The sequence below is a fragment of the Ctenocephalides felis genome, unplaced genomic scaffold (assembly GCF_003426905.1).
Source record: "Ctenocephalides felis isolate EL2017-DRISC unplaced genomic scaffold, ASM342690v1 CF-g0.4_SCAFFOLD_00845, whole genome shotgun sequence".
Classification (NCBI taxonomy): Eukaryota; Metazoa; Arthropoda; class Insecta; order Siphonaptera; family Pulicidae; genus Ctenocephalides; species Ctenocephalides felis.
This window is the reverse complement of record NW_020536999.1, coordinates 7952644-7967431: the sequence shown is the minus strand read 5'-3', so window position 1 is coordinate 7967431 and position 14788 is coordinate 7952644. Positions and strand designations below refer to the sequence as shown.

Genomic DNA, 14788 nt, shown 5'->3' with positions numbered 1-14788 from the left:
TTGGAAGGTCTTCTAGAGTCTTGGAGGATCTTCTAGATTCTTGGGAATTTTTTTGAGAGTCTTTTAGGATCTGTAGAGTTTTGAGATCTTTTGGAGTCTTAAAGATCTTCTTGAATCTTAGAGGATCTTCTAGGGTCTTGGGATCTTTAGAGTCTTGGAGAATCTTTCTAGATTCTTGGGAAATCTTTGGAGAGTCTTTTAGGATCTTGTAGAGTTTTTGAAGATCTTTTGGAGTCTTTAAAGATCTTCTTGAACCTTGGAGGATTTTCTAGGGTCTTGAAAGATCTTTTAGAGTCTTGGAGGATCTTTCTAGATTTTGGAAATGGGAAATCTTTGGAGAGTCTTTTAGGATCTTGTAGAGTTTTGAAGATCTTCTAGAGTTTTAGGATCTTCTGGAGTCTTTAAAGTCAGTCTTGAATGATCTTTCTAGATTTTGGGAAGCCTTTTGAGTCTTGGAGGATCTTCTAGAGTCTTGAAAAATCTTCTAAACTCTTTTAAAAAACCTTCAAAGAAATATACTTATGAAAATCAACAAAAAACAATACTTTCACCACCAGCAAAAGTATTAATTTTTATATTTTGCAAATTCGCTTATTCTTTCATCAATATTGTATAGAATATATATTAACTAACATATTTATCGATATGAAAAATCCTTGTGCTTTCCAAAAATGGTGGTGGTATGAATTTTTCAAGAGTGCAGACCAATGTTCTTAATAAATAATATTTTGTACAAATATTTTAATTATAATTATTAACTATATTAGCTCTCGTAGTACTGCTAAGGTGTGAAAAATCAGAAATTGGAAATTGAAACGAAATTGTTATGTAATTGTTTGATAAATGTTAATGGTAATATTTAGGTTTATTTAATCTGATTTATATATATAATATATATATATATATATATATATATATATGCTTTGTATAAATCCAATGGTTATTAATATCATAAGTATTTATATTTATCTGTACCTACTATTATAAAATGGTTGATGTCTATTATTTTTATGGAGTTTTTATACACACACAAACACACACTATATATAATATAAATATAAAGTAAGTTTAAACAAATTAACAATTAGAAAATTAAAAAGCAGTAGTTTCTTCATTTAAGGTTTATATGTGTAAGCGAAAATGAATGTATCTGTTGTAACCAAAGAAATATATGAATATATTATATCTATATAAAAATAATGGACTGTTTATATATATATATATATATATATATATATATATATATATTATGTAAGACCCTTGATAAGTAATGACTTGAGATTAATACATATGTCTTGAGTTTAATATCGAAGGAATATTAATTTACAGGACATGATGATGTAAAAACCATGGATTTAATTTGATAACGTCAAATTGAGAAAAATGTCTTTAGGTAAATACTATTTGCTTTTACTTTATTTATATAAATACAAAAAATATTTAACACATAAACCATATACATTTTAGGGATATCAACAGCAACTAATAATATTTATATCTATTTGAAGTGCGGAGGTAGTATATTATAGAATGTATAGTATTTATATTATTTGTTCTATAATACTTCATCGTGGGCACATGGCATGTCTGCCTCCATCAACCGGTAACGAAGCACCTGTAATAAAGCTGCTGTGCTCGCTTGCAAGAAACGCAATGGCATTGGATACTTCACTTACTTGTCCTGGACGTCCTAAGGCGTGAGTAGTTTTGCAATGTTCTAAAATAAATTATATAATATAATATATATATATATATATATATATATATGTATGTATGTATATGTATTTATTATTACCTAAGAATTTTTATAAGTTTCATCATCCATTCCCCCCGTTTATGTATCTCAGTAATAATGACCCCCGGGTTAACAGAATTAACACGAACTTGCTTAAGCGCCAGTTCCAAAGCAACGCATCTTGTAAACTGATCCAAAGCCGCTTTGGATATATTATAAGCCAAAAACACCAGGAAAAGAGCGTATACCGTTTACACTTGAGACATTCACTATATTTCCCTTCGTCTCGATCAAATGAGGCACTGCTAACATTGTCAAATGGTACACAGATCTCATGTTAACGTTCATGATTCTGTCGTACTGGTCTAGACTGGTTGTCTCGATGGTGCCTGTTTCCAACATGCCGGCATTGTTGATGAGGACATTGAGTTTGCCGTATTTTTTATGGTTTCGTCTATTAGTTGCTTGACGAAGGCTTCGTCGGTTAGTTCTCCGTTTAAGATTAAGGGTGTGCCTTCGCATTGCTCAGCGACTTTTTTGAGGTTTTCAAGATTTCGACCGGTTATTGTTAAGTCGGCACCGAGTTTAGATAAATGTTGAGCACAATCAGCGCCTATTCCGGAACTTGCTCCTGTTATTATTACAACTTTACCTTTGAAATCCATTTTGAGGTTAGAAAATGTTTTCTTGTTGATTATTCTCTAGCAAAAGATGTTGAAGTATATAAAACTTGATTTTTTAGTATTAAATGTGAAAATACTATAATATACACGAAAAACTCTTTATTTATGGTGCGATATTTACTATTTTGACAGAATTTATTATGCAATATTTACTATTTTGACAGAAACCAACTTAACTTTTATAACCTTATCATACAGTGGTACCAACGATAGATAAATGCTTTTTTATCAAAGAATTTTCTGAGCTGTCAAATCATTCTCGGTGTTAAATTGAAATGTTTCAAATGGACAGTTAAAAAGTGCGAATAATTAATTATAACGTTAAAAAATGTGAAAAAGTGTTCATAGTGCTGAATCCCAGTTAATTTACAAAGTAAAAATTGTGTTTTGTTTGTTAAACTAACAGGAAAGGTGTTAAATATACAGCCATTGCAAAAAATCTATATCTTGTGTTGTGTATTTATCTTTTTTGTTTTTATTTATAACTCAAGAGAGATTTGTGTAAATTAACCATGTGATGTATTCTATTGACTTGTTAATTAACTTCCCGTAAAGGTAAATAAAATTTTTGATTAAATCTGGTCTTAGTTCAAACTCGCCATTTGCAAATATATGGCCGGGCACATTTTTCTACATTTATTCATATAACTTGAAAATTTCGTTTTGGTCACTCTAATTTTATTAATTTATCAGAAACTAGATAAAATTTACTAAATTTCCATTCCAATTACTATATATATTTGGATACTAAAAACTTTAAATAAAACTAGTTGAAACACGAGTTTGATTATAACTAAAATGCACAATAGTCTCAACTTCATTTTGCAGTCAGGGAATGTATGGATGGGGACATTTTTCTACATTTATTCATATAACTTGAAAATCTTGTTTAGGGCACTCTAATTTTTTATAGCTTAGCAGAAACTAGACAAAATTTACTAAATTTCTATATCAATTAACATATATACTTTAATACTAAAATTTTAAGTAAAACTAGTTGTAACGCTCAGTTCTTTGGTCATATATGCTTTCAGGACATTTTTTTTACATTTTTTCAAATAATTTGAAAATTTTGTTTAGGGCACTTCAATTTTATTAGCTTAGCAGAAACTAGATAAAATTGATTGAATTACTATATCAATTATTATATATACTTGGATACTAAAAACTTTAAATAAAACTAGTTGAAACACGAGTTTGCATATAACTAAAACAGATCGACTACATTTTGCTATTAGAGAATAGCAAAGGTGGAAATATGGACGGGGACATTTTTTTATAATTCGTCATATAACTTAAAAATTTCGTTTCAGACAATCTTGATTTATTAGCTTAGCAGAAACTAGATGAAATTTATAAAAATACCATATAAACTGTTTTATATACGTAAATACTAGAATTTTGAATATAACGAGTTGCAACGCCTAGCATTGAGCCATATGTGGTTTCGGGACATTTTTCGACAATTTGTCATATAACTTAAAATTTCTATTTAGAGCACTCTAATTTTATCTCAGTAGAAACTAGATAAAATTTACTAAAGTACCATATAAACTGCTTTATATACTTTAATACTAAAATTTTGAATAAAACAAGTTGGAACGCGAGTTCGAGTAAAACATGCTCGACTGATGCCCTCCAAATATATGGATGGGGTCCTTTTTTCACAATTCTTCATATAACTTGAAAATTTCGTTTCGGGCACTCTGATTTTATTAGCTTAGCAGAAACTAGGTAAAATTTAAAATAATACCATATAAATCATTTTATATACTTTAGTGCTAAAATTTTGAGTAAAACGAGTTACAACGCTCTGTCTTTTGGTCATATATGGTTTCAGGACATTTTTTTTACATTTATTCAAATAACTTAAAAATTTAGTTCTGCGCTTTCTTAACTTATTAGTTCAGTAGAAACTGGATAAAATTGACTAAATTTCCATGAAAATGTCTATATATACTCTGATACTAAAATTTTAAACAAACTTGTTAACAACATCCAGGACATAAGTTCCAATAACTTGAACATTTTATTTTGAGCACTTTGATTTGAAGGGCAAAGCGGAGGTTTTAGTCGGTGTTATACCCAGGCGGTATCGAGTCCGACATACCCAGACAAAAGACCTAGTCTGGGATGCTTAAAGGCATTTCTTTCGCTATACAAAAAATACACAGGCATCCATATTTTCTTAGGTATTGCAAAATGTTCAGAAACCTCTGAAACGTATATAGTGCAGTAAACGGAGCGTTTTAGGTCTGAATTTTTTTACTGTGCTCCGAGTTGAATGAAATTTTGGAATTAGGTTCATTTTACCCTCAAGTTCAAAAGTGAAAACAATTCGGGTTGCGCCATCACCCCCCGGGGGGGTGACACCCCCTCTCAATTGTGTAATTACATTTTTTCAAAATAATGTCAGAAATCGATAGAAGAACTAATTATAAGAAAAAAATGTCTTTTATAGTTTTTTAAGAAAACTAATACTTTTCAAGTTACTGGCCACTAAAGATTCATATATTTTTGGCGTTTTTCTTCGTTTTTTTGCAAATATCTCCTAAAATATACATTCTAACGACAATCATGTAATGAATAAAATAATGTCAATAAAAATCTTAATAAATCGGTATTACATAATTTATTCGGTATTACATTATTATATGTTCTAGGAAAAATATTAAGAAAGATTTGAAAGAGCAAAGTCGTTTTTTATTTCGTTCAAGATTTAATTGTTGTATTTAAAGCCATCTAGTGTCGAGGTTTTGCATTTTATCCATTTTGGTGAAATTGGGTTTTATAGTATTATATCTATTATTATTGATTACGGCTTGCTTATGAATAAATAAATAAATGAATAAATAAATAAATAAATAAATAGTGCTCAACATAAGCTTCAAAATGAGTGCTGTTGCAAGTTTTTTGCGTGTAAAATGAGTGAGCTATCATGCAAATAAGAAGCATATACAAAGTTTTTTTCTTTTAAATTTTTTGGTTTAATGAGCGCCATTTCCACCAAAATTAAAGTAATTCACATTCCATCTAGAATTCACTTCATTATAGACATCTTGATGGATTCTTCTATTTTCAGAAAACTCACGATTTTATAAAAACTTTTTTTTCCTATTTGCGCGGCCGCGCAGACTTTAAACATTCATAACCCTGTCAATTTTTGTGTGAGAGAAAAATAATAAGAAACAATAATATGCCAGAAAGATCCCATTGATTTTTATCTATATGCTTTTATTCGTATCTTTTATTCTTTTTGAGATATAATGAAAATAATTTCGATTTTAAAAAAAAAATGGAAAAAAAAGTTTTTATAAAATCGTGAGTTTTCTGAAAATAGTTTGTACTAAAATAGTGAATCTGCTAGAATCCATGACAAAAGCGAGCTAAAAATGCAAAATGCAAAGCAAAGCAAAATGAATGACATGCAAGCAAAATGAATGACAAAAGCGAGCTAAAAATCCAATCCAAGTAAGCCATTCCAGGTCATAACATATGACATTTACTATATCCAACAATATTTTACAATGTTTCTGAGAAGAACAGAATACGACAGAGGCGTCAACACGTTCTCTCCGGAAGGTAGGCTGTTTCAAGTGGAATATGCTGTCGAAGCCATTAAATTGGGCTCCACTGCAATTGGCATTAAAACCCACGAAGGGGTCATCCTGGCTGTTGAGAAAAATGAGAGGTCTCCTCTTGTCGTTCCAGGAAGTATCCAGAAAATCATAGAAATCGACGATCATATCGGATGTGTCTTCTCGGGACATGTCGCTGATTCGAGGTAATAAGGGAAACGTAGAACAAATGCGCTTTACTCGTGTTTTCGATATATCATAGATGGCTAAAAAGAATTGTTAAGATAGGAAGAACTGTTTAAATTGTTTTGTAAAAACTCTAATCTATTTTTAATGACGTTATTAACTAGATATGAAGGATAAGAATTATTATTCGAAACAGAACGAACTAAAGATAGGTTTTTTCCCCAAAAATTTTTATCACTTAACAAATTTCTCTGTTCATTCATCTGTTTCTCTTTCCCCTTTCTCACAACCCGCTCCCACTCCTTCATTGCACGTGCGTGACTACACTTGCGTTGTAACCTTGATCAGTGTCCACAATGCACCGCTATCAATAACATAAAATATAGGAGTGCGAGCGTAACGTTCTTCCGTTGCATTTTCACAGATTTACTCCCTAGTCGCGCCTAAAGAAGTTTTACTTCAAAAATTTTAACTTTTCATTATTAAATATAACCATAAAATAACACGGGTACTTTATGTTGGATTATTTTAATTTATTTTTTTATTATTTAAAATATCCAAAATTGCATCTTAAACATCTCTTAATTGATATCGTAAGGGCCGAATTGTATGTATTCATCTTTACTTCCTCATTTGTTGTTTTAAAGTGAAATTTTTAACGTGTTTCAAAAATATTGTGCAAAGATTAGTAAAAGATGCAAAAAATATATATTTCTTGAATTATATTGAAAAAATAAACTATATTGAAAATTTCATATCCCAATTTTGTGTTGGCGCCCCCTAACTTATGGGCCCTAAGGCGTGCGCTCGTATTTTTCGCATGCATTCAAGATAGAACCGGCCCTGATTATTACTTATATATTATATTATATTACTTATATTTCATATAAGTGAATTAATTTGTCAAATCCTGTTCATTCTAATATTGTCTAGGCTCATAAGTAAATTGAAATTTTTGGCAGATGGCAGTTTTCATTTGTTTTCAGCCTCAAATATTTTCAATGTCAAACAATGACATGTGGATTTTTGCAATTTTTTCTACTTATTTCTACAATGTTACTATATTTTTATAATCACATACTTTCTGTATCTTATATTATTTTAATTTGTGACACATCTCAGCTGCTTTTTAGCAATAATATTGTAGACATTACATTTTTCTTATTCATAATCACGAATTTATTATACATATTCTAATATTGTCTAGGCTCATAAGTAAATTGAAATTTTTGGCAAGTGACACTTTTTATTTGTTTTCAAATACTTTCAATGTCAAACAATGACATGTGGATTTTTGCAATTTTTTCTACTTATTTCTACAATGTTACTATATTTTTATAATCACATGCTTTCTGTATCTTATGTTATTTTAATTTCTGACACATCTCAGCTGCTTTTTTGCAATAATAATGTAGACATTACATTTTTCTTATTCATAATCACGAATTTATTATACATATTCTAATATTGTCTAGGCTCATAAGCAAATTGAAATTTTTCATTTGTTTTCAAATACTTTCAATGTCAAACAATGACATGTCGTTTTTTGCAGTTTTTTCCATTTATTTCTACAATGTTGTTAATTTTTTTTATAATCACATACATCTTAAAAAAATCCTTTAACAAAATTTGGAAAAATTTATCAAAATCCGAATAATCGTTTAAGAGGAGTATATTTAAATACATCATTAAGAAGAATTTTATATATTTAAGATGTATCTTTTTTTGAAAGAAAAAAAATGATTTTTTGCTAGAATTAGTCTACAATTGAACCTAAAGGTAATTTGACGTGCTACGCTTGGTGGCGACATCTTTAATATGCTGAAAGAATTAAAATTGATGTGCCGTGTTTGCCATCTATTTATACTTGTTTATCTATGTCTATAAGTCTGATTTCTGGTATGTCTGTTTCAGGACGTTGTTGGATAGAGCTCGTCTCGAATGCCAAAGCCATTGGTTTGTTTACAATGAAAAAATGTCAGTGGAATCTTGTACCCAAGCCGTTTCGAACTTGGCCATACAATTTGGCTGTGGTGATGATGAAGGGCCTTCCATTTGCAGACCCTTTGGGGTCGCACTTTTATTTGCAGGTGATTTTTTTTAAAGGATAAGTTACGATGAGGTGCCTCACTAATATATTTATTTATATATATATTTATTTATTTATTTAAATATATAGCCCACAGATTTCTCCAAGAGGACTCAAAAATATAGTTATTTTACATAATGAATAACAATTAAAATATATACAAAATTACAATATATAGTTAGTAACATAAAATGCTTGCATAAAATTACATATAATGCAGAATGTAACAATAATATTTATAAACAGAATAAGAAAATAATGAGATATTTGAAAGAAAATAAAAGGATTAACTTGTGCAGATGGAGATTATTTGATTAGGTGAAAGTGTTGTGAATGTCTATTTCATTATTAATTAAGTTAAAGTTAGAGGACATAAGTAAAATTGGCGAATTTAAGAGAGAATTAGATTTAGGGGTAGGATAATTGAAAAATAATTGTGAACGCTTAGATAGCCTTGCCAACATTAAAGGGGATAGTTGATTGAGAATAAGAGGACAGTCTATAGAATTATTGCAAAGTTTGAATAAGAACATAATTGTACAGATAAATCGACGTGAGGCAAGGGAAGGAATACCAAATTCTTTTAGTAAAGTGTTGTGGTCAAAGCCACGTTCAGGGTAAATTTTATATATTTTATAATAAAGGTATTTCAGAAATTTTCGCTGAACCTTCTCTATCGCATCAGAGTTGTTGATATGATGAGGATACCAAATAATCGAACCGTATTCTAATTTTGAACGTACAATAGAATAGTACATGCAAAGAAGTGCATTGGTAGACTTAAATTGTTTACAATTTCTTAGTATCAAACCTAAAGATTGATGTGCTCTATTACAAATATCAGTTACATGATCTGTGAAAAACAAACCAGAATCAAATAGAACACCTAAATCGGAAATTTTATTACATCTATCAATGCTGGTGTTAGAAATTTTATAATCAAAAAGTATTGGAACGCGCTTATGTGTAAAACTAAGAATCTTGCACTTTGACATATTTGGATGTAATTTGTTATAGATACACCAAGATTGGAAAAGGTCAAGTTGAGACTGTAATAATAACCAGTCATCAATAGAATTTATTTGAGATATAGTTTCAGATCATCTGCAAATAATAAATGTGGACAGTTAATAGTATCAGAAATGTCATTAATAAAAATAATAAATAGTAGTGGACCAAGAATGGATCCCTGAGGAACTCCTGAACTAATATTTTCAATGTTGCTCAAGAATCCATTAAGATAGACAAACTGCTTGCGATTATGAAGATAACTCTTAAAAAAGTGAATAAGTGAAGAATTAAGACCAATCTTAGATAATTTAGTAAGAAGAATGTTATGATCAATTTTGTCAAAAGCTTTACTGAAATCAGTGTAAATAACGTCAACTTGTCCATTGATGTCAAGATTCTCAGCTATTGTTTCTTTACTAATCTGTTTTTTTTCTGAATTAGGTATTGACGAGAGAGGGCCACAATTATATCACTTGGATCCATCAGGAACATTTATCCAATTTGAGGCAAAGGCAATCGGCGCGGGAAGTGAAGTTGCTGATCAAATTTTACAGGTAACAAATATAAAAACTAGCTGTAAGTGGAATTCTGTCTTGAGGCAATTATGGCATCGTGCCTTAAGGCAAATTGCTGGAACTTCCCGTACCATAACGAAATGTTCGAGAAATACTGAATGTTTTCAAATAGATTATTATAAATATTGTAACATTGTCTAATATTTATGAGAATTATATAAACTGAATTGCAGAGTTGAAATTATTTGTAAAGTATATTAGAACTATAGTCAGAATTAAAAATAAAATCTGAAATATTTTCGATATACAAAAAACTAAAAAACTAAAAAAAAAAAAACGGAACAATTTTTTTTTTCCGAAATCAATTATTTTGTTAAGACAAGCAGAAACTTCTTTGAATCATTTAAATCGGACGCTTAGTTCTCTCAAAAATTGCCATTTTTTACATATTTAGCTCTGTATCTTCAAAATGGCTGGGCCTGCCTTTGCCAAAAACTAATAAACACTTCTCCTAATCATTACTAATTGAATGTTTTTTAGATCATTCAAATCGGATACTCCGTTCTCTCAAAAATTCGATTTCCATTTTCTGCACTCTTTGCTCCGTATCTCCGAAACGGCTGGACCTGCCTTTGCCAAAAACTAATCAGCTCTTTTCCCTATCAATAGGAATCGAATGTTTTTTGAACCATTCAAATCGGTTGATCCGTACGCCCGAAAACGTGGGCGAAAATTTGTATCCATACATACACACACACACACACACACACACACATCCATTTTTTCTGAGGTATGCCAAAACGTTCAGAAACCTTCAAAACGTCGAGAAATGTAAAAATTTTCAATTCCGATTTTCGGCCCATTACAATAACTTACCCTACGGGAAGTTAAAAATATTTAGAATTTTTAACACGATGTAAAAGGCATTTTACTTATGGCCATTTTTCTTGAACATGATAAACTATTGTATATTATTCAATTTGGATAAGTTTTTCAAATATGTTCAATGTCAAAAAGGACATTTTTTTTACAAAAATTTAAAGAATTTCAAAAATCTATTTTTTTTCAAAGTTCTAAAAATTATTGAATCTTTTTTAAAAATTTTAATAATTGGTACGGGATGTTCCAGCAATTTGCCTTAAGGCACGAGCCATGCACCACTAGTTGAATTATTCAAATCGGTTGATCGGTGTTCCCGAAATCGTCGAGCAAAATTTGTATCCGCACACACACACATACATTCATTTTTTCTAAGATGTGCCATACTTTTCAAAAACCTTTGAAACGTAATAATATATAATAATTTTCATTTTCAAAAAAATTGAAAACAAACACGAGTCTGATACATACATTGAGTATTTTCTGATTAATCCAGACTTGAATTATTTTTTATAAATAAACCACTGGGCTTCCGCAGCTCTACATTATTTTAGTATGCTCATTAAGACCAGTATAGAAAATAACACGTTTTACTCTGTATGAGTGTTTTCAGCATATCACAGATGGTGCTAGTGTGCTTCAAATTCAGCGTTTGTTTTATAAAACATTGTCTTTCTAGTCTAGATATAGTAAACGTACTTTAAACGTTCAATAACGAATTTTATATATAGAAATATATCTTTTTTGAATGAAAACAGATGTTTAGTTTATTCTTATTATATATTTTTTCATCACAACATATATGTGATTTTGTTGAAAATATATATAACACGCGTATATTAATTTCCCGTAGGGTAGTTATAGTAATGGGCCGAAAATCGAAAATGAAAATTTTTGCATTTCTCGACGTTTTGAAGGTTTCTGAACATTTTTAAGGCATACCTCAGAAAAAATGGATGTGCGTGTGTGTGTTTTGTATGTTCGCATATTTCGTCCACGTTTTCGGGCGCACGGATCAACCGATTTGAATGGTTTAAAAAGTATTCAATACCTATTAATAGGGAGATGTGCTGATTAGTTTTTGGCAAAGGCAGGTCCAGCCGTTACGGAGATACAGAGCTAAATGTTAAAAAATGGCAGTTTTTGAGTGAACTAAGCGTCCGATTTGAATGATTCAAAGAACTTTCAGCTTGTTTCAACAAAATAATTGCTTTTAGGATTAATATTTTTGTAATTTTTGATTAAAAATTCATAAAATTACCCAGGCTAAGCGCAGTCTAAGCGCCACTCTGGTACAAATGTTTTCCGAGGTGCGTTTAGACTGTTTATATACTGGACAACTTTTTCAATTTTGTGAAAACTATTGAAAAATGTGAAAATGCCGCCGAGCTAAGCATAGTATAAGTGAAAATGTCGAACAGAATTGTTTGCAAATGCGTTTAGACTGTGACTATGTCGGATCACTTTTTCAACTTTGTGCAAATCAGACAACTATTTTTTATTTTGAAATTGAATTCGAAATGAAATGACGATTGTTAATGTTCTGGAGATAAATTGATTTATGATTTACATTTGATTTGCTCAGATATAACAAACAAGATAGCAAAAATAATGAAAGTTACAGTATTTGTAATATATTTGAAAAAGTTTAAAATTTCTCAAATATTTCATTACGGTACGGGAAGTTCCAGCAATTTGCCTTAAGGCACGATGCCACATACCACTAGTTTTGTTCTTATTTCATTTAGTCAAATTAATCAAGTTTACCTTTTCTATATTTTATATATTCAAATAAATCTTATCCTAGAATTAAGCCTAAAGGTGAATTTACGTGCTACGGTTGGTGGCGACATCTATGATATGCTGAAAGAACTAATATTGATTTAGTGTCAAAGCAGCTGTGTTTGCCATCTATTTATACTTATTTATCTACAGTTTTTGATGTCAAACGATTCAGAATGACTTTTACCTTATAGGACACTTATTATAAAGATATAAATATTGAAGATGCAACTTTTATTGCCTTAACAATTTTGAAGCAAGACATGAATAGAGAAATGGAACCGATTGATGTCGATCTTATGGTGATGGAAACTTCGAAAAAGTTTACGATGTATACGGAGAAAGAAATTAGCGAGGTAATTTCAAAGACATTACACTGCTAGTCCTCATATGTTTTCCGTTGTATATAGTGCTCAACTGTGACGTCACATGTCTGAGCGAACATTGCCGACGACAATCGCGGACTCGCAGTTTTTGCGATTTTTTACTAAATAACTTTGTCCTAAAATTATTGAAAATGTAAATGCAGTTCTATAGACAATTTTATGAGCATTACAGTAATATATAACACTTTTGTCATAATTTATATATGTAAAACAAAATTTGACAAAACTTAAACAAATGTAACTATCTCTAGACATTGAGAGGGATTTCTTTGCGATTCATTCCATTTTCGCGATTTTCTTTTTGAAGAATTTTGTCTTAAAATTATTGAAAGTGTAAACACAGTTTTATGAAGAATTTTATGAGTATCACAGTAATATATAACACTTTTGTTATAATTTATATATGTGAAACAAAATTTCACAAAAACTAAACATCTCTAAGACATTGAGAGGGATTTCTTTGCGATTTAATCCATTTTTGAGATTTTTTTTTTTTTTTGAAGAATTTTGTCCTAAAATTATTGAAACTGTAAATACAGTTTTATAAACAATTTGATTAGCGTTACAGTAATATATAACACTTTTGTTATAATTTATATACGTAAAACAAAATTTGACAAAAACTAAACAAATGTACCTATCTCTTATAGACATTGAGAGGGATTTCTTCGCGATTGAATCCATTTTCACGATTTTTTCCTAAATAACTTTGTTCTAAAATTATTGAAACTGTAAATACAGTTTTATAGACAATTTGATTAGCGTTACAGTAATATATAACACTTTTGTTATAATTTATATACGTAAAACAAAATTTGACAAAAACTAAACAAATGTAACTATCTCTAGACATAGAGAGGGATTTCTTTGCAATTCAATCCATTTTCACGATTTTTTTTAAATATTTTGTTCTAAAATTATTGAATTATTAAAATTAGTGAACACAGTTTTATGAAGAATTTTATGAGCATTACAGTAGTATATAACACTTTTGTTATAATTTATATATGTAGAACAAAATTTGACAAAAACTAAACACACGTAACTGTTTCTAGACATTGAGAGGGATTTCTTTACGATTGAATCCATTTTCGCGATTTTCTTTTTGAAGAATTTTGTTCTAAAAATAATGAAACTGTAAACACAGTTTTGTGAAGTGTTTTATGAGCATTACAGCAACATATAACGCTTTATTTAATTTCTATATACCTAGAACAAAATTTAGCAAAAACTAAAAAAATGTAACTCTCTTACTAACAATAAGATCAGACATTGAAAGCAATTTTCTTGCAAATCAAACGATTTTAATAAATGATTTTAATAATAATATTAATTTAATAATTAATAATATTTATCATAAAGTTAATTTAATTCAAATATTATCTATGATAGTTTTATTTCAATATTTTTATATAATTATTTATTTGTCAGTTGATGAAACGTTTACCAGGAAAGCTTCCGACTGCAGCAGAACGAAAAAGTGCCCTTTTGTGGAAGGTTGCTGCAAATCGTATAACAAGTTTATTCTCGTATAAAGCTTACTGATTGTTTGAAACGTGTTGTAATAATTTGTGATGTACTTGTGAGATAATACATTTCAAACTTCACCAAAAAGAAGTTTGTTTGTTATGGTCGTAAGCTTATGAAAAAATTAATTAAAATAGAGTAAAACAAAAAACGATACAAAATGATTCGGCAACAGAATTAAAGGTTGTGATAAAAATATGAAAAATTAGGGTTAGAAAAAACAACACACGTTTTTTTGTTATCATTAGCAGAAACTAGATAAAATTTACTAAAATCCTGTATAAACTGTTTTATACACTTTGGTACAAAATTTTGAGTAGTTTGTTTTCGCTCGAATATATTTTACAATATATGGATTCGGGACACTTTTTTACATTTTTTCAAATAACTCAAAAACTTTGTTCTGGATACATTTTT

At 29.5% G+C, this 14788-nt stretch overlaps 1 protein-coding gene and 1 pseudogene across 1 annotated transcript; one reads left to right on the top strand and one right to left on the bottom strand.

Annotated features, from left to right (window-relative positions):
* Positions 1–1565: 1565 nt before the first annotated feature.
* LOC113373460 lies at positions 1566–2552 on the bottom strand (annotated as a pseudogene).
* Positions 2553–5945: 3393 nt separating this feature from the next.
* Positions 5946–12841, top strand: LOC113372245 (proteasome subunit alpha type-5-like). The gene is made up of 4 exons (XM_026612573.1): positions 5946–6202; positions 8097–8272; positions 9724–9836; positions 12653–12841. The coding sequence occupies exons 1-4, from the start codon at positions 5946–5948 to the stop codon at positions 12839–12841; spliced, it is 735 nt and encodes a 244-aa protein (XP_026468358.1).
* The last annotated feature ends 1947 nt before the right edge of the window (positions 12842–14788 follow it).